Genomic DNA, 23,942 nt, shown 5'->3' on the forward strand with positions numbered 1-23,942 from the left:
TTTTTGATAGCTTTTATGGCTTGTTATTTTAACAGTAACAAGCCATAAGAACTACAGAGACATGGTAAGCAAATGTTTATGCATGTGTTGCTTTCTATAGACTTTTAATTCTGTATTTTGTTTTCACTGTTTCATACGTTTTATGAAATAAAAACCTGCCTCCAACCACCTATTGGGAAGTTCATGCAACATCACATCACCCAGCAAGCTTTTCAAGCTCTAAGCTGCACTCACTCCCTACACTTGACAAACATAACTAACTTTTTGTTTTAATAGGAGCTGTTCTGTTGTGTTGTGCTGTACCACTGTCAGGCACCAGATGGCAGCAAAAGCTCGTTTTAAAACTAGACGTTTCTGTCTGTACCCCAAATTGCAGGCCAGCAACGGTATAGTTTTAAATAAATTACATATTATGACTTTACTGGTGCAACTTGTGTCATTTATTACGACAGTTTGTTTCCTACAAAATGTGATCGTATTGGAAATGCAAGGTTTGCAAACCTATTGCATGTGATGAAATGATGGCAAAAATAATCTTCATCTCAGTGGGTTGTGCTAATGGGTTCAGGTCACTCTGGAATATGGTCATTAGCCTTTTTGCTCCTCCGTAGGTGACACAAGCGGATGACAATCATGATCGGTGCATCCACTTAAAAACAACTGGTCATGAAGTCATTATAGGCATTATAAACTTTTTTGTAAGTTTGATATTTTTTTAAGCAGTAATATAACTTTAAATTGTTAGCACACCGGCTGAATGTGATCAAATGCTATATTTTGGGTCTTAATCCAAACATCTTAACGCGTTTGCCTCTTTACAATGTTCAACTGACGTCTTTTCTGCTCATTTTATTTTATTTTTTTGTTTTTTGATTCATGAACTCTGACCTTAGTTACGGTTAGTGAAGCCCTCGATGCTTTAAATGTTGTCTCTTTCGTAACCTCCTAAATGAGATGACATTTTGTGTCATCAAGTTAGACGAGCCACTCTGGAGAAAATTCACCACTTTTACGCGTCTCCGGAAGCCTCGGCTTTGTGACCAGTTCCGGACTGATAGAGGTCATGGATTTTCTTCCATCTGTTTTGAATTTCTGATCTGAAGTGAAACTGAACTGACGTGCTGCTTTTTGATCTTCTTTTTAAGCCAATTTCATTTTGTCAGATGGCAATGAATCCCAGCACACAGCAGTTTTGCGCATATTAAAAAAAACAACAACTTCATTACAGAGAGAGAAATGATATGGATAAAGCAATGATCCATTGTTTGGAGCGTGTGTGCCCAGGATGTCACTTTAATTTTTTATTTGGCGATTTTGCCTGGTTATATGGCTGCTCTCTAAACACCATCCCGAAGTTTTCCTGGACCGTGTGACGCATGAACGCCGGATGTTTCCAGCTGGCATTAATTAGTGAGTGGGTCCACCCCGCCTTTATAAAGGAGACGCGCCCACCGCCGCGCTCTGTGTCCCCACGCAGGCGAAGATGAGCTACGGATCTGATGTGTTCTCCTCCTCCTCCTCCTACAGGAGGATCTTCGGGGATTCTCCCCGTTTCTCCTCCTCTCCGTCGCGCGTGTCCTCCCGCGGAGGAGGCTACCGCTCCTCCTCCCTGTCCCGCACCAGCATCTCCTCCGTGGGCTCCTACAGCAGAAAGTCGACTCGCTCCTTCTCCGCTCCGCTGGAGGCCTTCGACCTGACCCAGAGCAGCATCCTCAACAATGAGTTCAAGATCATCCGCACCAACGAGAAGGAGCAAATGCAGGGTCTCAATGACCGCTTTGCCATGTTCATCGAGAAGGTGCGCAACTTGGAGCAGCACAACAAAGTGCTGGAGACCGAGCTGGTGGCGCTGCGCCAGCGGCAGGCAGAGCCATCCCGCCTGGCGGAGCTCTACCAGCAGGAGATCCGAGAGCTGCGCTCCCAGCTGGAGGAGCTGAACGGAGAGAAGTCCCAGCTGGTGATAGAGAGGGACAGCATCGACGACGACCTGCAGAAACTCAGGGGGAAGTACGAGGAGGAGTTCCGCGCCCGGGAGGAGGCGGAGGCCACCCTCAAGGCGTTCAAGAAGGACGTGGACGACGCCACCATGGTGCGCCTGGACCTGGAGAAGAAAATCGAGTCCCTCCTGGACGAGATCAACTTCCTGCGGAAGGTGCACGAGGAGGAGGTGGCCGAGCTGACGGACATGATCCAGGCCGCGCAGGTGTCCGTGGAGATGGAGGTGGCCAAGCCGGACCTCACCTCCGCCCTCAAGGAGATCCGCAGCCAGTACGAGTCCATGGCGTCCAAGAACCTGCAGTCGGCCGAGGAGTGGTACAAGAGCAAGTTCGCCGACCTGACGGAGCAGGCCAGCCGGAGCACCGACGCCATCCGAGCCAGCAGGGAGGAGGCGAACGAGTTCCGGAGGCAGCTGCAGTCCAAGACCATCGAGATAGAGAGCCTGAGGGGGACCACCGAGTCTCTGGAGAAGCAGCTGCGGGAGATGGAGGACAGGCACAGCATGGAGATCAACAGCTACCAGGTAACTCCAGCTTATTTATGTAAGTGTTTGTTTATTAACGCAAGAAGATGAAAATTGACGAACGGGTTTCATCTGAGTGATCAGTTACATATTTATAGAACAGAGTAGGAATATTCTGTATTGTCTCACAATGGGGACCTTTCTGTGCAGCAGCAGCAAAGCAGCAGGCAGTGACAGCAAATAGACGCACAAGAAGAGAAAATAAACGTTAAAAACAGAATTACTAAAATAAACAAACTAAAAAAAAGAATGAAAACCGAATAAAAGAAAAGCCACAATGATTAAAACTACTTTAAAAAGAATATATATTTTCAGTATTTTTTCTCTGCTAATTTGTTAGATTATTATTATTATTTTTTATTCCAGTTGTATTTATTTATCGAGCATTTGCATTGTTTTTCCTGTGGAGAACCATAAAAGTCGCGGTGCGGATGAGCTGCAGTTGCTCTGTCCTTGGTGCTGAAACACTCCCCAGAGAGAAACACACTCCCCTGCATCCGACAACGCCCACTGAATACACACCATCTACCCGAATTTACAGTCATTTCAATCACTCCTATCAGTTTTCATCAGAAATATAAACTAAAAAAGAGGGAAAAAAATCCTCAAATGTTTCAGAATATGTCAGAAATATAAGACATTTATTTATTTAACCAAGAAAAGTATATGGAACAACACAATTGGCATACAAAGGAATACCCGTCCCTGCTTTAGAGTCAAAGTATTGCGGTTGCAAATTATTATTAACCCAGAGCTCTGATCTATTAATCCTGCTTAGGAAAGCATGGCAGAGCTGGAAAATGAGCTGAGGACCACCAAGAGTGAGATGGCTCGACATCTGAGGGAATACCAGGACCTGCTGAATGTCAAGATGGCTCTGGATATAGAAATCGCTGCATACAGGTATGATCGGTCACGCTGGCACCTCACAGAAAACGAAACACACGATTCTTCTTCACGGCTTAGTGCTTCATTGTGTGTTGTCTCTAAACCCTGCTGTCTGCGTGTCTCCCTCTCTGCAGGAAACTCCTGGAAGGGGAGGAGACCCGCATCGGAACAGGCATCGCCTACCCCAACCCCTCTATAAGCGCCGGTGTCGGGCAGGGCTACAGCTACCAGACCCGCATCTACTCCAGCTCTGGCAAGACCTCCAAGAAGGAGGGCAAGGAGGAGGAGCAGCAGCCGCAGAGCAAGCCCACCGGGAAGGTGTCCCAGCGCGAAGTCTACGAGGAGACCGTGGTGACAACCAAGAAGATGGAAAAGCAGCAAGAAGACATCCCTACCAATCAGAAAAACTAGAAACCTCCTCTAAGCCTGGGTCTGAAACCACTAAACCTTCGCTCTGTCCCGCGCAAACACACGCCTCTTTTCGTCTCCCGTCTGTTTATTCTTATTCAAATCCGTCATAACTCCACAGAAGCAATCACTTTATTGCGACAAAAGTCATGGCTGAACAAGCGCAGGCACTTTGGTAGCAGTCTTCATCACCAGTCATCTTGTAGGAGAGACACAGTGAGCAAATTTTTACCTCAAGCTGTGATGTAATCTCAACACATATTGAGGGATATGCATTTGTCTGTTAGGATGCACAATAACACACACACACACACACACACACACACACACACACACACACACACACACACACACACACACACACACACACACACACACACACACACACACAAAAGAAATAGGTTGGAAACATTTCAGCTGGTGTTGTGCTTTTATCACTGACAATTTCAGGAAGAAACCTTACATAGCAAAACGGTCCAACATCATATAAACCCATGGCTTCTAGTTGAGCTATTCTGTTTTCTTCTAATACCAGTAGACGACCAGAGAAAGGGGCGATGATTTCCTTTTAATTCATCAACAATGTTCCTATGTCACAGCGTTGCTATTTTAATGAAGCTGAGACTTGAAGCGAGCAGTTTCTGAAAATGTATTACTTGAGCTTTATTTGCATGTGGTGTGCCACGCTTGGCTGATTGTTCATCTCATTCGACTTGGCGTCGTTTGAGCATGAAAGGTAAGCACCGCTTTCATCGTCCTTAAGATGCACCTCTAGGCCTCCGATCTCGGCCGATAATGTGAATATACCGAAAAGGGTCGTCTTTGAAAGCACTTGAGTAGAAATGAATCGCCTAAGCTTGGAATGAGTAACTATTTGCACAATGTTCTACCGAGGATGCAAGGGGAGAATACATTTTTACAAACATGAATCCAATTTGTAACTGATATAAAACGAATGAATAGTGTTTTTTCAGTCTGGTTGAGTATATACTTGGGATCATACATTATACTTCAGCACAAAAACGCATGAGATTCTGTTTGTTTCATGTCTCTGGGTGTGATTTATCATATACACAGATAGTTTAAGACCCATGCTCCGTGAACCCCACAATCACATCGATGAAACCCGAAGACCCCGCGGAGCTAAACGAAAACCTGCTGGATCACAGAAACAACTCGACCTCGCTTCTTAATAACTGTGGCCATGACTGGATCAAATGTCTGTTGTAGAAACTACTTCACTCTTAGAGTAACTATAGGACTTGTAGCTTATTTACTTTTTATTAATTCCTGCTTGTGCACTGCCTCACTCCAGGTCGCGGCGGTCAACGCCGTGATGAACTGCACTCACTTCTTCACAAGTAGAAGCAAAGAAACTGCTGATTGTACAGCTAGCTGCTCTGGTTTTTGGTTGTGTTTACCTGAAGCTTGTGACGAGTATCTTAGTACTGTATACATGTGCTTCTTGCACAGTGGCCTAACATGACCGGAACAGGGGGGGGCGACAGACCTCGACGTCAGGGCGTTTTGGTTTTATTGAACGCCGTCGCCGTTTACGTAATGCGCGCTTTGACAATGGATGAACGGCTCATGGTTGCAAAGCCTTACACTAAAAACCAAAAAAGAAAAAAAAACAACAACAAACAAATGTCACCACAACTGCGGCACTGCCAAACTTTTCTAAATGCACATTTTTCTCAAAAGGAAAAAAACAAAAACAAAACCAGTACAATATGTCACCAATCCATACTCAGCTGTCAATATTGAACTATATTGTAGAAGAAATACTGTAGAATGTGAAACGCCTTAAAACACCAGCAGCTTCTGGTTCCATGTTCAGTGTGTATATTTCAGTCCTGCGGGGTGTTTTCATCTTCCGTCGTATCTTCAGTAGTGTTTATTAGAGTTACCATTACTTCTAAAGCATAGGGATTGAATGTAGTTGACATGCTTTTCTCTTTACCGTGACTACTATATATGTATTGCCGTATGACACCATATCAATAAAGACTTGACCTGACCAAGGCTGCATATGGTTTCATTGTGTCTCTGACTGTGTGCTGGACAATCTAAACATTTTGAGCATATTTTTATGCTTTAAATAACAGTTTTGCATCTTTATATTCTTTAATCATTGATATCCTCAAAGTAATGAACACTTGTATTTTAAAAAACAGCTGAGATGATTTAACCCTTTCATGCGGTCACTACAGTGGACAGCTGTCTAAAAGCCATTTTCTTGTGCTTCTTGTGGATTTTTATGTTATAAATGCACACAGGCCACTGAAGTGGACACTAATGCATCATAAAATACACCATCAACTACTGGCCATCAGCTGCAATTGCAAGAAATTATTCTTGTTAAATCCAATATTGCCGACAGACAAAACAGGACCAGGTCCCTTCTACTGTAGACGAGTCTTGCAGGTAAAAAAAAAAACATTGTGACATCAGATAACCCCTAAAGAACAATACTACTGATGTATTTTTCAAATAACAACTTTGTATTTGGAGAAAATTACAATTGATCACCTAAAAAAAATATTTATTTTTTTTTTGCAAAAATATTTTCCTATTTTTTTTATGCCTTAAGAAAATAAAAATAAAATTGGAAAAAAATCCTGACACAAAGAATCATAATTCATACATAAAAGGGTTAAAGTGGTTTAAAAGATCTTTTAAAGACGCCACATAACACGTCAAATGGATTCATACCCCAAAACTTTTTCTCATTTTGCCACATTAAAATATCAGATTTCAGTGAAGTGAAGAACGGCAGGCGGTTTTTGGCTCTCCTCTCCTCTCCTCAGAGTCCGTGTTTTGTACATCCACCTTCACTACAGTCACAGCCGCAGTGTTTTCAGGGTCTGTCTCTGCCAGTTTTGCATATTTACAGGTGGAAGGTTCGGTACACCGGATGGACAGCATCCAATGAACATTAATTTTCGAGTCTCATCGCAGATTCTCGATTGGATTTAGGTTTGGACTTTGACTGGGCCACTCCATTTTAGCTCTGGCTACATTTTTGATATATTTTTAATCCTCCTATTAACCCTGACCTGATTCCTCATCCCCGCAAAATGAATATTGCAATCTTCAAGACATTTCTTGTATTCTTTTGTCTGTGGGGCCCTTTGCACAGATGGATTTTTATAAATGTGATGGATAACTTGCTCCAATTTGCCGCGTTGACCTGTACACTAAAATCTTTTCTCTCCCAAACCTCAACATCTCCATCTTCACAGATCAGGCCTTCTTTCCTCTTTCAGCTGGGTGGGACAGATTTACGTGTTTGCCCGTGACGCAGATTGCAGTTCTTCAAAGATTTATACCACTGCAGTGCTGCCGAGTGGAGGGTGGGATGTGGGGACCCATAACGGGGCTGATATTAAACAAAATCCTTCAGTATCTCGTCAAACCTGAAAAAAAAGCTGCTCTCGGCTGCACTTCGGGCCATTTGACCCTCACTTCATAAGCACAAAAAGCCCTTGTGAGCTGTCGAAGGGTTCATCCTCCTCCATGCTGATTAAAACGTCAAATTAAAACCCTCTTCAGTTCAATTCATGTAGATTCTACTGCAACTCTGGATGTTCCCCAGTTTATTCCACAAAAACTAAAAGCAAACTTGCACCAAATTCTGGCCTCAACATTTGATTCAGGGGTGTGCAACTCAAATCCTCAAGAACTCCCCTAGTCCAGCATACCAGAATCAAATGTAAAGATCATTAGCAGGCTGATGCTAAACACAACTGAGGAGGTAAATTATCTATCAGGCAGGACACCAGTTATTTAGGATCCGAGTTGGACACCCTGAGACGTTTTGGACGAGGCAAAGTTTTTTCAAGTTCTTATTGCATCATTTTCGGTGAATCTGCGTTAAATGCAGCTTCTTCTTTCCGTCCTTAGAGCTAACGCTGCTGCCACTTACTCTCCTTTGGTAGCCAGTCTGTCTCAAGGTTCGGCATGTTTCTGATGACAGAACACAAACAAAAAGTGTAAATATACGTTTCCTCCTGGACATCTAGAATATTTTTGATCTTTCAGTCTGTAGATATCCACCACAGTAAATGTCCATCTATTTTTTTTATGTCCTTCCAGCTACAACCTTGAAGAAATAACTGCAAGTGAGGAGAATGCTTTATGTTCTGTGAGATGATAATTTTGTCTGCACCTAACTTTAACGTTAGTAGAGACGAGCTTCGGTGAGGAACAGATTGACTATGAATTTGCAATATTTTTGTCCACATAACTGGACTGACAATTGAAACCTTCCTTGAAATCAAACCAGCTGGTTGGTGAGATGTCCTTCCATGTAAAAAAAAAAAAAAAAGAATCCCAACAATTTCTGTCATTACATCGAGATGGAATACATTTCAGATATTTAAAGATGCATCTCAGCTTTATTTCTACCAGGTAGCAAAGAGTTAATTGGTGGGTAACGTTGCCATAGATTCTGTTGCTGAGCAGCAGCCACCTCAGGGAGGGATTTATCCCAGAGACACACAGTGTCGAGACAGATCTGAGTGAAAACTGAGCTGTGTACACTGACACAGAACCTGGATCAAACACAAAAACAAAAAAACAACAAAATCTAAACCGAAGAGATGAATTTACCTTATTTTGGCTAGTGGATCTCTGACTAACGTGGCTAAACGCCAGAGTCATTAAGGGCTTAAAATAACTTGAGGAAAAACTGAAAGAAAACATTTTATTTTTAAATCTTGAACCTTATTTGTAAAATTGCCCGGTTCAAGCTGTTTTCTGGATGAGGGGAAAGGTGCTGAATCATTTCGAGGTAGGGCCATTGTGTGTAAACCATGACATCAGCGCCATCTTTTCCTTTTTTTATACATAAAACTTGGAGCTAATAATAGAGTAACTGCCAGCTGAGCCACCCAGACAGACATAAAGACGGAGGAAAGGAGGGTCTTTGTCCCTGAACAAAGGGGAAGGGCACATCCTTCAGTCCTGACCTCCTTCTGTGCCACTGAGGGTGTTCAACTTGAGAAACATAATTACATTTCTGCCACATCCTGCTTATCAGAAAATGGAGCGGGTGGCCCAGTGATTATTCCTCAAAGGTTTTCAATGAATTTTATAAGGGGCAAATATTTCACACAGGGGGAAATGTTAATTGTCTTTTAGTCACACAGAGGAATTGTGATTATTTTCTTTCTTTTATTTTCTTTAAACTTAGTCGGAGATGAAACAGTCAAGCAACCTGAAATAGAAATATGTTGCACATTTACATTTGGAGATATTTCTGAAGACTTCTCTAAACTAAAGAGAAGACCCTTGGTATTGTCTGTTGACCAACATTTGGCACTGCACAGGTAGCAGGTTATAAAGGAATGAATATAATAATAGTCAAACACAGTTTCTGAGGTGAGATAGGAATGTGATTAATGACATCCTCCTTAAAACAAACGATGATAAAATACAAATTAGACACTAAATGTTGGAGGCATAGCATGTGTTTTTAGGTTTAGCTGTCTGGATCAAACGCTGGAAAGAAGGAAGGCCCCCTGACGGATCAGATGAACTGTGATCCTCGGAGAAAAATCCCATGAAAGAAAAAATCCGTTTCTCGTTCAGACATTTCAATCGTCTGCAGGATACTTTCTAGAATACATCCTCCAACGTGCTAAAAGGCCGCTCTTGCAACAATCACCTTTAGATGTAGCTTAATCATTGAAAAATGCTTTTCTCTTTCTGTTTTGCAGTAAAGTTTAGCTAATGTAGGACGTAGTGAATTAGCTTTTGACATTAAACCATCTTGGCATCACTTTCTGAGTTGGAGCAGTCCGTGACATACCAAAGTGTCGCAGGCTCCGTATTCAGCTGAGACTTGTTATTCTGGAGGCCTGGGAGGACGCAGCGGTGCTGCAAAACAAGCTTCACCCACAGGGGCTGCGTCCGTACAGCAGCTGAAGTTTGCATCTAAAAGGTTCAATACAGATGACTTGAAATTAAACCTGGACTAATCGTCACATTTTACTGACACTTTGCTTTCTAAATCTGCCTAATTTCAAGTCGTGGTATGATAACTGCGCACTCCACGACGAGCAAGGAAACTTAGACATATTTCAACTGTGAATGGTTTAAATCTACTTTGCCTTAATATAGAAGCTGTCAAATCTAATGGATGTCTTCATAGAACCACACTGTACCGGTATGGCCTGAAATATAGTTCCTAAGTTAGAGGGTTGTGCTGCTGCTGCTTCATGTATAATGGAAGAGCTGAGACCTTTCTGGGAGTTATTCAACATCCAGTTTGCACATGACGCAGCAGTTTGAGGCAGAAGGCTTAACACAACTTTAAAAGTACACTATAGATGATCCAGAGAAGAACTTGGTAACAGGCTTCTGAATATTTAAGTGATTAGTAAGAGCAGCGATAACAGCAGCGAGTAAAAAAGGAGCAACTACTGATCAGAAGATCAGAGTTTCAGAGTCACAGTGACGCGTCGCACCGACTTTAGAGGTTTCTGCTTAATCATAGCATTATTATCAGTGTAATAGAGTAAAACTCATTGGCATCTTCCAACTCAAACTTATTGTGAAGTTTTGCAGAGCAGTCACAGACCCCGTAACAAAGCATAACATTATGATCGACTGGTAAATGTCACAGTTTGGAAACAAATAGTTTGACACTCTATTCGTTTGTCATAAAATTCTGTTGCCTTCAGAAATTCTCCGTAATCCAATCCCAAAACATCACAGCACGTTCCAAGTCAACAAATCAGGATGGTGCATTCATCTCTGCATGTCGTGGTCAGATCTGTGAAAGTTAATTTCCGCTGGAGTTGATCAGGTAAGAAAACCAACAGGTCAGATGAGTTTCAATCATTAATCTTCGATCCCAGAGGATATGAATGTTGGTAACATTATTAAAGCCATTAATAACTGTGAAACATGAGTTTTTCCTGTGAAGTCACAGCTTTATGCTCATGGAGCTAAATGTTGTCTTTTTACAGCCCGTCTGCAGTTTTGTTGTGGGTTTTGCACTTCAATTACCTACACCAGATTGCCCTGGTTCATCCCTAACTCACAAAATAAAAACATTAGCATCTGCAATTAAATATTTCACTGATTCTTTACAAGATGTCAGTTTTAAAATCATGTTTTTGCTTTTACGTACCAGGTTATAAAACCCTTTTTTACTTGCAGAACACAAAATAGACAGACTCGACTGGCACTATTTTGGGTAGAGGTGTGATTGCACAAAAAACAACTTAAATTTGGAAACATTCTTACTTGATTCCTGGCTTATTTTTAATAATTTCCAACTCCTTTTGGCAAAATTAAACACTTTTAAGTATTCTCCATCAATTTTCAGGAGAATTCATTTCAGTTCTTTCCAGAACTTTCTTTATCAATCCAAAATCTGTTTCACTGCCAGCACCAGTAGCACCAAAAATCCCAGTCTTTATTTACATGTATGCCACTAATATCACCATGTTCAGTTATTTACACCACAGAGTAGTTATGTACGTCACAGTGCGGTTCACTAAGAAATGTGTTTATTGCAGTCATTTTCTTCTGCTGCTCTATATCCACAACTCTTTGTGGATGCAGGATGGGCTGAAGCCCGTCCCAGCTGTCGCTTGGCAAGAGGGCAGAGTACACAACAGATTGATCGTCAGTCCGTCACACAGCCAACACAAATACAAGCAACATCCACCAACGTACTCCATCATAAGATCAATTTGGAGTCCTCAATAAACCTGGTCTGCATGTGTCTCAGCTGTGGGAGTAAACTGGGAAAATCAATGCACGTCGTACACGAGGCTATTGAAACAAACTGATGACAAACCGAATAGACGGCTGTTGTTTAATGTGAGCTGAAAAACGTAAATTGGAGGCATCGTCCCACAAAATCTGTCTCCTCTCACCTTGTTTTTCCCCCTCTAATATACGTAAACGCTAATCTGCCCACGACATCAATGTTTCTTTATTAATGTGCGGAAGCAGAGTCTGTTCAAGCTGAGAAAGGACACAGAAGGACACTTTCCTCCCCCAGCTGAGCTATGCAGGTTGAAGGAGTGAAGATTAACTGCCCCCAGAGACCACCTTATTGACAGATGCTCCTGTGTGCCACAGAGTCTTCAAACATCCAGACGTGCACAGGACAGCTGTGTGGGGGCGACTGGGGCACGGCCAGTGAGGCGGGGGAGGAGGGAGAGCGCGGTCCACCCTCCTGCACCACCAGCAGCAGCTTGTAGGCGGATGCTCTGAAAAGAGGTGAGAGAAAGTTTATTTCCTCCTGGAAGCGAACCTTTAACTGACCATCCCACTCATCTGTTGTGCTTAAGCTCTTGGGACAAAATAGAGATGAACGGAAATTAGAACTGAGGTTTCTAGAGATTGTTTTGGGTTTATTTAAATGTGAAATGAACATGGAAGAGATAAGGGTTGAGAAGAGGAGGGAGGATAAAGAGAACAGTAGAGAACACATGGATGTCTTCTTCTGCAACTACAGAAAGAGAAGAAAATCAAAACAAAGCAAACAAACAACAACAACAAAAAAACAGAACGAAGAAACCACAGCGGTGACTGCATTGCATTCTTTACAAAAATTGAAGCAACTGCTTCAGGGGAAACATTCAGACCTGAGTCTGTTGCAATGTTTTGCCTGCTCTATTAGCATCTCCTCAAAATGCAAAGTGTATTCAGAGTTCAAGGCATGAAAGTCAGCCATGTTTGAACATGTCCTTTTGACAAATGGGGAGAATCAAAAGCAATTTCCTGTCCAGCAGGCTGAAAGTTTTTACAGTAAAATTGTGACAAATCATCATTGTGATTTGTCACAATGATTGTTCGACCCAAAATGATTTGCAGAGATAAGTTTTAGGCTTTTGGAAATGGGAGCAAAAAGATCACCTCTAGTGTTCATCTGTATTCTGTGTATGTCTCTGTTATTATAAAGTTACTTGTGACTGTCCAAAATTTTAGGAAATAAAATGAAAAAGCAGCATTAACACAAATCTGACAGCTGAGTTTGTTTACAGAAACTGTATATATACTGTATATATTTTTTTATTGCAGCAGCATTTTCTTACTCTTCTAAGTTTTCAAAGATTTCTTGAAAATCAGTGTAGTGATCTGTGTTTTTCTGTGTGTTATTTTGGGGTTTTCTGTGTCCTGTTTTCCCCTGAGTCTCTGTGCTGTCCTGATTGTTCCCAGCTGTGTCTCGTTTCTTTGATTACCCTCCCAGTGTATTTAGTCCCATCTGGTATCTTTGTCTATTGTCAGATCCTCGTTGTGTAACGTCTTGCTGCCTGTTGTTCCTGTGGATTTTTCATTAAAAATCTTCATCATCACTTCAACCTGGGTCTGCCTGCGTATTTCCTCACCTCACCAACTGCCAATCATGACAATCAGCACACATCTGCATTAACTGGACAGCATGTTCTCTTGTCTTCCCCATCTTGAAGAATAACTAAGGGATCCCAGGAGCTCTATTTAATGTAAACTTATAAAGTATGCCTAAAATAAAGAGAATGTTTCAAACAGATGGCTCAAAACAAATATTTTCAGTAACACTTTATTTGAAGGGGTGTGCATAAGACTGACGTGACACTGTCATAAACATGACATAACACTTGTCATGAACATAAAGGAGCCTTTATGAATGTTTATGTCAGTTGTCATGAAGTGTCATTCGGTAAATAATGATACTTTTAATGCAAAGTTGCTCTGAAAGTTGCATTGAAAGTGCCAACTTTGCATTGAATTGTCATTATTTCATGCAAAGTTGGCACTTTTAATGAACTTTTAATGCATCTGGTTACTACTCAGCTCTGCAAGAACCTCGAGTCATGCTTAAAGTGAGCACGTCTCATTTCCTAGAGTCATGAGTCATGCACGTCCACTTCTTCTTCAAAGCAGAAGAAACTTTATTGGCTTTCCAGAACACATCGCTGCATTCCTCTTCTCCTTGTCTGTCTGAGCCGTGAAGTGCTGCAGTTTGCAGATCCGAGATAGTTTCAATCCATAAACCACTGAACACCCTCTGCGTTTGCTCCACCTCATTTTCTGCCCTTCATCAGCACCGCAAACACTCAATGCAGCTCCTATAGCATGAAGCGCGATTGTGTGTGTGTGTGTGTGTGCGTGCGTGCGTGCGTGCGTGTGTGTGTGTGTGTGTGTGTGTGTGTGTGTGTGTGTGCGTGTGAGTGTGTGTGTGCTTGCCCTGCTCACCCATCTCCCAAAGTGCTGACTACAGTCATTCCATACCTCCTGGCAGTCTGCCTGCAGGCTGATATAGTGTGTCACCATTCGCACATAAACAGCTATTGATCGGCTGGAAAACACCAAAAGCTTTCCATTAGCTTGACATGAGTGTATTTCAGATTGCCTGTGGGACTTGAGGCTGAAGACTCAATCAGACATTGTGCCTGACTGCTGAACTGTTAAAATATTTACCCAACACGGCGATGTAGATAAGGACAAACATCCTGCCGCCTGACGCGACGCCGTGTTTCTTCCTGTGTGTGGTTGTTGTAGCCAAGGGCGTAGGAACAAGTTTATCATGGGGGGGGGGCGGACACATATCGAAAACTTGAAAGATCCGCAAATAGCTTGAGCAAAAATGTCAAACAATGGTGTCATCAGCGTGTTACTCTAATCTGACCCCTTGTAACGAGTAATCTAACGTGTTACTATTTACAATCCAATAATCAGATTAAAATTAGTATCCAAATTAAGTATTTGTGATTATTTTTAGAAAACACATTGTTGCTTTCTTCTTTTTTCCTTGGGGAGATAGGTTTCATATGTAACACCAGCGACACAAACGTAAACGATGGAGGGAAAAGAGATGCACATTTTCTACCTGATGGATGAATTTTTCATTCAGTGATCAAATTACTCTTTCAAAGTAACTATGCCTATGGCAATACACTATATATCATATGTGTGTAGACCTGTCACAATAACAAATTTTGATTTTTGATAAACAATATTATTGTTGTTTTTAGACCATTTTTAAGTAATAAATGTTAATGGGAAAATTATAATGCAAGAACACAATCTGAAAGATCAGTAAACTTAAAATTATAATGAACATTTAACACAGCAACTGGAAGGCATTTCAAATATCCAAAATAAATAAACAAAACGACAAATAAAATGAATTTTGAAGTCTTTGTAAATAAAAATTTCCTTCAAAAAAAGGTTTAGCTGAGACCAAAGCACCAACCAGAAAGCTTTTTATCATACAGTTTTTTGTAGAAAGAAAGAGAAATAAAAAGAGAAGTGATAAATCATGCCAATGGAAATTATTGAATTTGTTTTAATTTATCATGAGCACGGAGCTCGGTTCATTGTGCGCGTTGAAGCGGACACGCAGCGGCACGAGCTGACGCCGCTGCATGCGCAGCGTGTCGCAGCGCCTCGTGCATCTCTGGATCTTTGCAACTCGGTGCGGATCACGCGCGCCGCTCTCCCAGGCGGCTCCAATGTAAACCTTAACTATAAACCTTGGGGCTGGTACAGTTTATAATCAGTTAACTCACACATTGTGAGAGCAGAAGAAATCCTATGTTTTTTTGAACAATAACAATTTTTGCTGCTATAATCTGTTGCTAAGAGATGAGTGTGTTTACTGGTAACCAAGAGTCACGAAGTGAACTTCAGATATTTACTTTAGCGTAATTTGCCAACGGTAAATGTCTTGTATCTAATCAGGTAAGCGTTATTTCGAAAGAGCTTTTGTTTTATAAACTACTTGTTATTAATTTGGTTTTAAGAGATAAGCGGGTTTTTTTCTGGTAACGAACTGTCACGAAGTATAAATCGAGATTTTTACTTTTGAGTTGAATGTGTGTTTAGTATAGCCTACTAGCCGCTAATGACAAAAAAACTTTTCTGCAAAATTCACCAACTGCACAATTCTTGTTAGTTGTATTTCAAAAGAGCGGGAGAAACATTATATTTTTTTATCAATAAGACTTTTTGTTGCTACGCTGTTAATCTGTTGCTTAGAGATGATCGCGTTTTCTGGTAACCAAGTTCCACAAAGTTCCATAAAGTAAACGTCTGAGAGCGCAGAAGAAATCCTATGTTTTTTGAACAATAACAATTTTTGCTGCTAATCTGTTGCTAAGAGATGAGTGTGTTTACTGGTAACCAAGAGTCACGAAGTGAACTTCAGATATTTACTTTAGCGTAATTTGCCAACGGTAAATGTCTTGTATCTAATCAGGTAAGCGTTATTTCGAAAGAGCTTTTGTTTTATAAACTACTTGTTATTAATTTGGTTTTAAGAGATAAGCGGGGGTTTTTCTGGTAACGAACTGTCACGAAGTATAAATCGAGATTTTTACTTTTGTGTTTAATGTGTGTTTAATATAGCCTATTTGCCATTAATGACAAAAAAAAGTACTTTTCTGCAAAATTGACCAACTGCACAATTCTTGGTAGTGTAAAATAAGTGGTATTTCAAAAGAGCTGGAGAAACATTATATTTTTTTATCAATAAGAATTTTTGTTGCTACGCTGTTAATCTGTTGCTTAGAGATGATCGCGTTTTCTGGTAACCAAGTTCCACAAAGTTCCATAAAGTAAACGTCTGAGACCGCAGAAGAAATCCTATGTTTTTTTGAACAATAACAATTTTTGCTGCTAATCTGTTGCTAAGAGATGAGTGTGTTTACTGGTAACCAAGAGTCACGAAGTGAACTTCAGATATTTACTTTAGCGTAATTTGCCAACGGTAGATGTCTTGTATCTAATCAGGTAAGCGTTATTTCGAAAGAGCTTTTGTTTTATAAACTACTTGTTATTAATTTGGTTTTAAGAGATAAGCGGGTTTTTTTCTGGTAACGAACTGCCACGAAGTATAAATCGAGATTTTTACTTTTGAGTTGAATGTGTGTTTAGTATAGCCTACTAGCCGCTAATGACAAAAAAATAACTTTTCTGCAAAATTCACCAACTGCACAATTCTTGTTAGTGTAAAATAAGTGTTATTTCAAAAGAGCGGGAGAAACATTATATTTTTTTATCAATAAGACTTTTTGTTGCTACGCTGTTAATCTGTTGCTTAGAGATGATCGCGTTTTCTGGTAACCAAGCTCCACAAAGTTCCATAAAGTAAACGTCTGAGACCGCAGAAGAAATCCTATGTTTTTTGAACAATAACAATTTTTGCTGCTAATCTGTTGCTAAGAGATGAGTGTGTTTACTGGTAACCAAGAGCCATGAAGTGAACTTCAGATTTTTACTTTTTCAAAAGTAAAAATCAAAAAGCAGAGCACAAACATTTCTAATGTAACTATTGCCCACATTAAAAGTAGGCTTTTTCCTAAAATAAGCTTTTTAGCTATTTTATTTATTAACCATGTTACACTGAATGGAGGAAGTCAATGTAAGACAACATGCTAGTTATAGCCCACATGCCACTGGCTGCATTTAGGCTAATATTACCATTATTCGTTCTTGATATTGCCTAATGTTTTGTGATACCAAGTATAGGCTACAGAACAAAGACAGAAATATTTATAGAAAGAGATGTTTAAGCAGAATCATTGCAAAGGCAGAAATGAGAAAACAACACCATTTATCTTAAACTCCTAAGAACTGGCTTTAACTCTTGAGTTAAAGGAATTCTATTAAAAAACAGAAACACCTGCTTTACAAGCAGCCTTAAAATGTTCCTTTCTGTGAGCACCCTATGTATCATCTGATATTGTTCGGACAGGTTCAGATCTGATATCACTTGCCTTGTTAAATTTCCTGTTCCTAACTTCTCTGACGAGGCCCAGAAATTTGATAACGAGTCAGATTTCTAAGTTTTAAAATGTTATCAGAAAGGTAGAAAGTTTGCAAATTATTTTCCTTACACTTTACATTTATGCAGCACTTTGTATTGATCTGAAGTAATCATCTTTGTTGTAAAATATCTTGGAACTTGTGGCTGCAGCATTGCAAATGCTAGAAATAGTTATGGGATGTGAGCACTTCTGCACATCATGGTGCTTGTTAGAGAGCCCTAAATATTGTATGTTCATGTTATTTCCCTCAGTTACTCAACATATACTGTTACAGAAACTCACAGTTTCAGTGTTGGGGTCACATTGTATTTGGGAAATGTTTGATAGTTGTGCACATAAGAAAAAAATAATGTAGTTTACTGCTAGGTGAAACACTAGTTAAAATCAAACCTACTTGGAGATACTCAGACAATGTGTATATATATTTATTCATATTTATATAAATTCCCTTCTCACCCTTCCGCAGGTGGACTCTTGCATCCGCTGAGCTAGGGTCCTCTACCAGAGGCTTAGGAGCTTGAGGGTTCTGCGCAGTATCTTGGCTGTGCCTAGAACCTGACATTTCCGGACTGAGATGTCTGATGCTGTTCCTGGGATCTGTTTTAGCCACTGCTCCAGTTTGGGGGTGACTGCCCGAGGGCCCCGATGACCACAGGCACTACCACAGGTCCCTGCGCTCCTCGGCCCTGTAGACGCAGGGTGAATCCTAGCAACCTGTGGCCTCTTTGCCGGGAGCACCGGACGCCACCTGATGGTGTAGACCCGCCAATTTCTGCCAGGATCAGTTTGGTAAATGCCATGTCGCTGACAAATAAAACTTTTGTCATTAGGGATTTCTTTTCCTCTTATTGATTGGATGTTTTATTAACAGAATCATGGACAAGTGGTTTGGTGACTCCAGCATTTTTAATGAACATGTACCGCAGAACTGCAGCTATTTTAATGCTCCAAGGATGTCAGGGTCCGGTGGAGGTATAGTGACTGTTTTTAAAAGCAGTTTTACTTCTAAACAGTTGCCTCTGGCCTCGTGTAGTAGCTTTGAGATCAGCCTATTTGAACTCAGCAGCTCTCACACTGTGCTGTGTGCAGCGGTCTAGTACAACCATACAACAAAAACTTTATAAATGACTTTTCTGATTTCCTGGCTGATATATGCCAAGGTATGACCGAGTTCTCATTGTTGGTGATTTTAATATTAATGTCTGTGTCCTCTTCACCTATGGCTCAGTCATTTCTTAATGTTACCGATTCTTTTAATTTTGTGCAGTCTGACTGGTGCTATCCATGAGCATGGTCACAGTCTTGATCTGGTTTTATCTTATGGTCTACCAGTTTGTAATTTAGTGATTGGTGACTCATTATTTTCAGACCATATGCCTGTTTTATTTGAGATAACGCTGTCCTGTATAAAAGCTAAGGCTAAAGCTAAAGCATGCACTGCAGCTCGGTTCTATCGTGTTCTTAACCCTTCTACTGCTGGTCAGTTTTCTTCTGTTTTTAATCAATTTATTGGTGTATAAAGTGCTTCATAAATAAAGTTGGTATGGGATGGTATGGTACTGTGGTCTTCACCTTCCAGGCCTTTTCCAGTTCCTCTCTGAGGCCCTGGTATTTCTCCAGTTTCTCGTGCTCCTTTTTCCTGATGTTGTAGTCACTTGGTATTGCTACATCCACCACAACGGCTTTCCTCTGTTGTTTATCCACCACCACAATGTCCGGTTGGTTCGCCATTACCATCTTGTCTGTCTGGATCTGGAAGTCCCACAGGATCTTAGCTCGGTTATTCTCCACCACCTTTGGGGGTGTTCCCCACTTTGATCTTCCAGTCCATATTCTGCAGATGTTCCTGTACACTATGCCTGCCACTTGGTTATGTCATTCCATGTACGCTTTCCCTGCTAGCATCTTGCACCCTGCTGTTATGTGCTGGACTGTCTCAGGGGCCTCCTTGAACAACCTACACCTTGGGTCTTGTCTGGTGTGGTAGATCTGAGCCTCAATTGCTCTGGTGTTTAGGGCCTGTTCCTGTGCAGCCAGGATAAGAGCCTCTGTGTTGTCCTTGAGTCCAGCTTTTTCCAGCCATTGGTAGGATTTCCTGATATCAGCCACTTCAGTTATTTGTCGGTGGTACATCCCATGTAGGGGCTTGTCCTCCCATGATGGTACCTCCAGCACCTCATCCTTTGTTCCCCATTCTCTGAGACATTTGTTGAGCACATTGTCTGTTGAGACCTTGTCTTTGGTGTATTTATGGATTTTGGATGTTTCATCCTGGACAGTGGCTCTCATACTCACTAGTCCTCTGCCTCTTTCCTTGCGGCTAGTCTCGGGGTGCTGGATTTGGGGTGGGACCCTCCATGCATGGTTAGCTTCTGAGTCTTAACATCCGTGGTGTACATTTCCTCCTTTGGCCAGCTAATTATTTATTTATGTATTTATTTTTATTTCTAACAGACAGAAAAGACAATCAAGAAAGAAAAAAATAAAATAAAATAGAATGAAACAGACTACAGAAATAAGAGGTAAAACAAATTATTATGCCCAAGTGACAAGCAAATTTTATATTTTCTGTTTGAAAAGGAGCAGGTAGAAGATGTAATATCTTATAATGTCCTGCCCCTTTCATACTTATCAATTTATAATCAATTAACTGTCAAAACATCAAAACGAGACAACTTGTTTCCATTTTACATGACATTTAAAGATGTCCCATTATTTAAAAAGTATTTATATCATCAATAGTATTTACAGACTTTAAAACAGTCATCTTATAGAACATTTTGCAATAAGCTCCTTTTTAATCAGTTTTTTAAGCTGGTTTATATTTCTACTTTTTGAACTCATCATTCAATCCATTCTATACATTCCTGCAGGATCTCTGATTACTGGTAAGGCGTAGCTGTTTATTGCACAGATCTTGTTCTTGCCATTGAGCTGGCTTCTCAGGACTTGACTTATTCGTTGGAGGTATTTGGCTGTGACTCCTTTCCTTGTGACCTCATCGAGGTTGCCATTTGCTTGTGGTATTCCCGGGTACTTGTAACTGTCCTCATTGTCTGCTATTGTTCCTTCTGGGAGTGAGACCCCTTCTGTGTGGACGACCTTCCCTCCATCCGACCACACTTCTCTAGTCCGAATGACATCCCAATGTCAGTGCTGTAGATCCTGGTGGTGTGTATTAGTGAGTCCATGTCTCGCTCTCTCTTGGCGTACAGCTTAATGTCATCCATGTAGAGGAGAGTTAGGGTAACATTAATGGTGGCCCCATTCTTGAGTCGGTATCCGTAGCCAGTCTTGTTGGTGATTTGGCTGAGGGGGTCCAGATGCAGAACAGCAGTGGACACTTGTGCAAGTGGTTTGCAGTTTGCATTATATATAAATAAAAAAATAAAATAAAATAAACAAAACTGCAACTGCAAACCAATTGTGCATGTGGTTTGCAGTATATATTTAAAAAAATAAAATAAATAAAAAACTGCCCTCTGACAGACTGGCGACCTGTCCAGGGTGACCCCGCCTCTCGTTAGCTGGAGATAGGCACCAGCAACCCTCCCGAGCCCACTAAGGGACAAGGGTGTAAAGAAAATGGATGGATGGATGGATGGAATAAATAAAAAACTGCCCTGCAACAGACTGGCGACCTGTCCAGGGTGTACCCCGCCTCTCGCCCGGAACGTTAGCTGGAGATGGGCACCAGCAACCCTCCCGACCCCACTAAGGGACAAGGGTGTAAGAAAATGGATGGATGGATAAAAAACTGTAACTGCAAACCAATTGTGCAGTTTGCAGTATATATATAAAAAAAAAAATAAAATAAAAAACCTGCAACTGCAAACCACTTGCACAAGTGTTAATCAAATGGGGCAGAAATCAAAAACTCTGGAAAGAATCATAATTCTTTCCAGGAAACTCTCTGCCCCCACTGCTGTTCTGCATAGGTCTGAATCCCCTCAGCCAAATCATCAACGTGAGCCATCCCGTCCTTCCAAACAGACTCCAGGATGGTGGCTCATGGGATCCTCCCGGTCAGAGCCGTCATGCACTCCCGCAACATATGCCCCCGACCCGGAGTCGGTGAGGCACCTTCTGTGGGAGTGCAGCGCTGCTGTGGACCTGTGGGAAAAGGCCGGCTCCTTGCAATTCCCATACTTGCCAGCAACGGAGGTCCTCGACACGCAGCTAGTGCTGCACGGGGTGAGCAACCGGAAAACATAAAAAAGGGCCTCATGGAGATGTGGCTCACCCTAGCCACCATATTGACCTCCAGAAACCTGCTGGTAAGCAGGCGCAGGCAGATGCCCCCTCGTGGCTGTGATCCGAATGGTGGCTACAAGAAGAAAAACATACAGAGCTACAGGTGACACGCCTGTAGCTCAAGGACACAGCCACAAAGAAGAATCGCCTGCGCCTCTTTGGACGAAGGAGTCGGCGCTCCACGGACAGAGGTCCCAGCAGCAGCGGCCTGGCTCTCCGGGTGAGGCAGGTGGGAAGGAGCAATGGGGGAGGAAAGCCCCTCTAAGCACCATCGCTGTTTGGAAGAACGGGATGGCTCCAAACTTCAACCAGACTGGCCACGGATACCGACTCAAGAATGCAGCCACCAAAAGTCTCCTCCTCTACATGGATGGCATCAAGCTGTACGCCAAGAGCGAGCGAGACATCGACTCACTGATCCGCACCACCAGGACCTGCAGCACTGACATTGGGATGTCATTCGGACTAGAGAACTGTGGCGGATGGAGGGAACGTCATCCACACAGAAGGGGTCTTACTCCCAGAAGGAACAATAGCAGACATAGAGGACAGTTACAAGTACCTGGGAATACCACAAGCAAATGGCAACCTAGATGAGGTCACAAGGAAAGGAGCCACAGCCAAATAAGAGGGGGTACCCAAAAGTTTCCAGAATGACGCTGCTGCACGAGCAGTTTTCGTAGTACATGATTCTGCCTCTAGGTATTTGTTCAACCACGCCTTCTCTATCAGTGTGCCAAGCGACGTTGATGTGGAAGGTTTCATCTACCCGCAGTGAATTTTCTTGTAAGAGCTGTTTTGTCCAGCCGTCGTTTTTCTTCATGGAGAAGTTCTATGAGCAGCGCGCGGCTTCCTGCTTGGGAAAAAGCATCGGAAACCGTTCAAATGTTGAAGACCGCTTACAAGGATGACGCTATGTGTCAAACTCAAGTTTACTCGTGGTTCACCCGCTTTAAAAATGGTGAAATGTCAATTGATGATCAACCGCTTTTTCCGGAGCAGGAAGCAAAACTCACAGCCGCGCTGTGAAGCCGGAAAAAAGCGCTGCTCATAGAAATTCTCCATGAAGAAAAACGACGGCTGGACAAAACAGCTCTTAAAAGAAATTTCACTGCGGGTGGATGAAACCTTCCACATCAACGCCGCTTGGCACGCTGATTCTTCTTCTTCTTTTAGGTTTAACGGCAGCTTGCATCCATTTATGTTGCACTACTGCCCTCTATTGACTCCTACCAACTACCCCTCAAATTCTCTTAAAGATCCCAGTGTTTTTAAAAAACGAAAAATCTTCTTTTTCCCCTCAATACTATTCAGTAGTATCAGTTCAGTAGTATTGGTGATCGACCAATACAATTGGTCGATCACCTTCTCAAATACCAATTCCCTACTAACACCTAGTTCCATTTTTAATAATCTTCTTTGGCTTTCATACTTTCTACATTTGATCAAAACATGTTCCACTGATTCTACATCACCACACCACTACATAAACAGTAAGGTGTTCCCATCTTAAAAAGAGTTCCATTTAGGAAACTAGCCCGGTCTTATTATTATAATACCTCCTCCCTCCTGTTATCCTCTATCCTTCTACATCGACTGTATTTGTATCCTAAATAAATGTCTACCATTATCATTTACCCACCTAGCTTCCCATATCTTTGCTTTCTTCCAAATTATACTTTACCTCAGATTAGATAACTTATTGCATGTCAATATCATCTGTTTAATCGTCTCCTTACCAGCCTGTCTGCTCTTCATTCCCTATAACACCTACATGAGCAGGAGTCCAGAATAATATAACATTTTATTTGTTCACATATCCATGATGGACCGCCATAATCTCACATAGAATATTTGATGATTTTTGTGCGTCCCTTTCCGATACCATCAACCAGATAGAGAATCACTACAAACATATTATCCCATTAGTTTCCTCCACCCATCTAAAGCTACTAAAATACACACAATCCACTGCGAATACACTCAAATAATCAGATGTTCTTTGAAATATTAATCTTAATTCAGGAATCACTACAGCTATACTGGTTGCTCACTTTAGGGTCTTTGACCCATCAGTAAAATGCAAGTAATCA

The 23,942-nt window shown here is 41.6% G+C and overlaps 1 protein-coding gene and 1 long non-coding RNA gene across 2 annotated transcripts; both read left to right on the forward strand.

The window, feature by feature from the left end:
- The first annotated feature begins 1,254 nt into the window (after positions 1-1,254).
- Positions 1,255-5,837, forward strand: inab (internexin neuronal intermediate filament protein, alpha b). The gene is made up of 3 exons (XM_081606608.1): positions 1,255-2,521; positions 3,300-3,424; positions 3,544-5,837. The coding sequence occupies exons 1-3, from the start codon at positions 1,484-1,486 to the stop codon at positions 3,818-3,820; spliced, it is 1,440 nt and encodes a 479-aa protein (XP_081462734.1). The 5' UTR covers positions 1,255-1,483; the 3' UTR covers positions 3,821-5,837.
- Positions 5,838-16,173: 10,336 nt separating this feature from the next.
- Positions 16,174-18,428, forward strand: LOC145551507 (uncharacterized). The gene is made up of 2 exons (XR_014087373.1): positions 16,174-16,558; positions 18,062-18,428. It is a non-coding gene; the product is annotated as an uncharacterized LOC145551507 (long non-coding RNA).
- Positions 18,429-23,942: the final 5,514 nt, after the last annotated feature.

This window comes from Poecilia reticulata, chromosome 1 (genome assembly GCF_904066995.2).
Source record: "Poecilia reticulata chromosome 1, P_reticulata-male-v2, whole genome shotgun sequence".
In the NCBI taxonomy this organism is placed as follows: domain Eukaryota; kingdom Metazoa; phylum Chordata; class Actinopteri; order Cyprinodontiformes; family Poeciliidae; genus Poecilia; species Poecilia reticulata.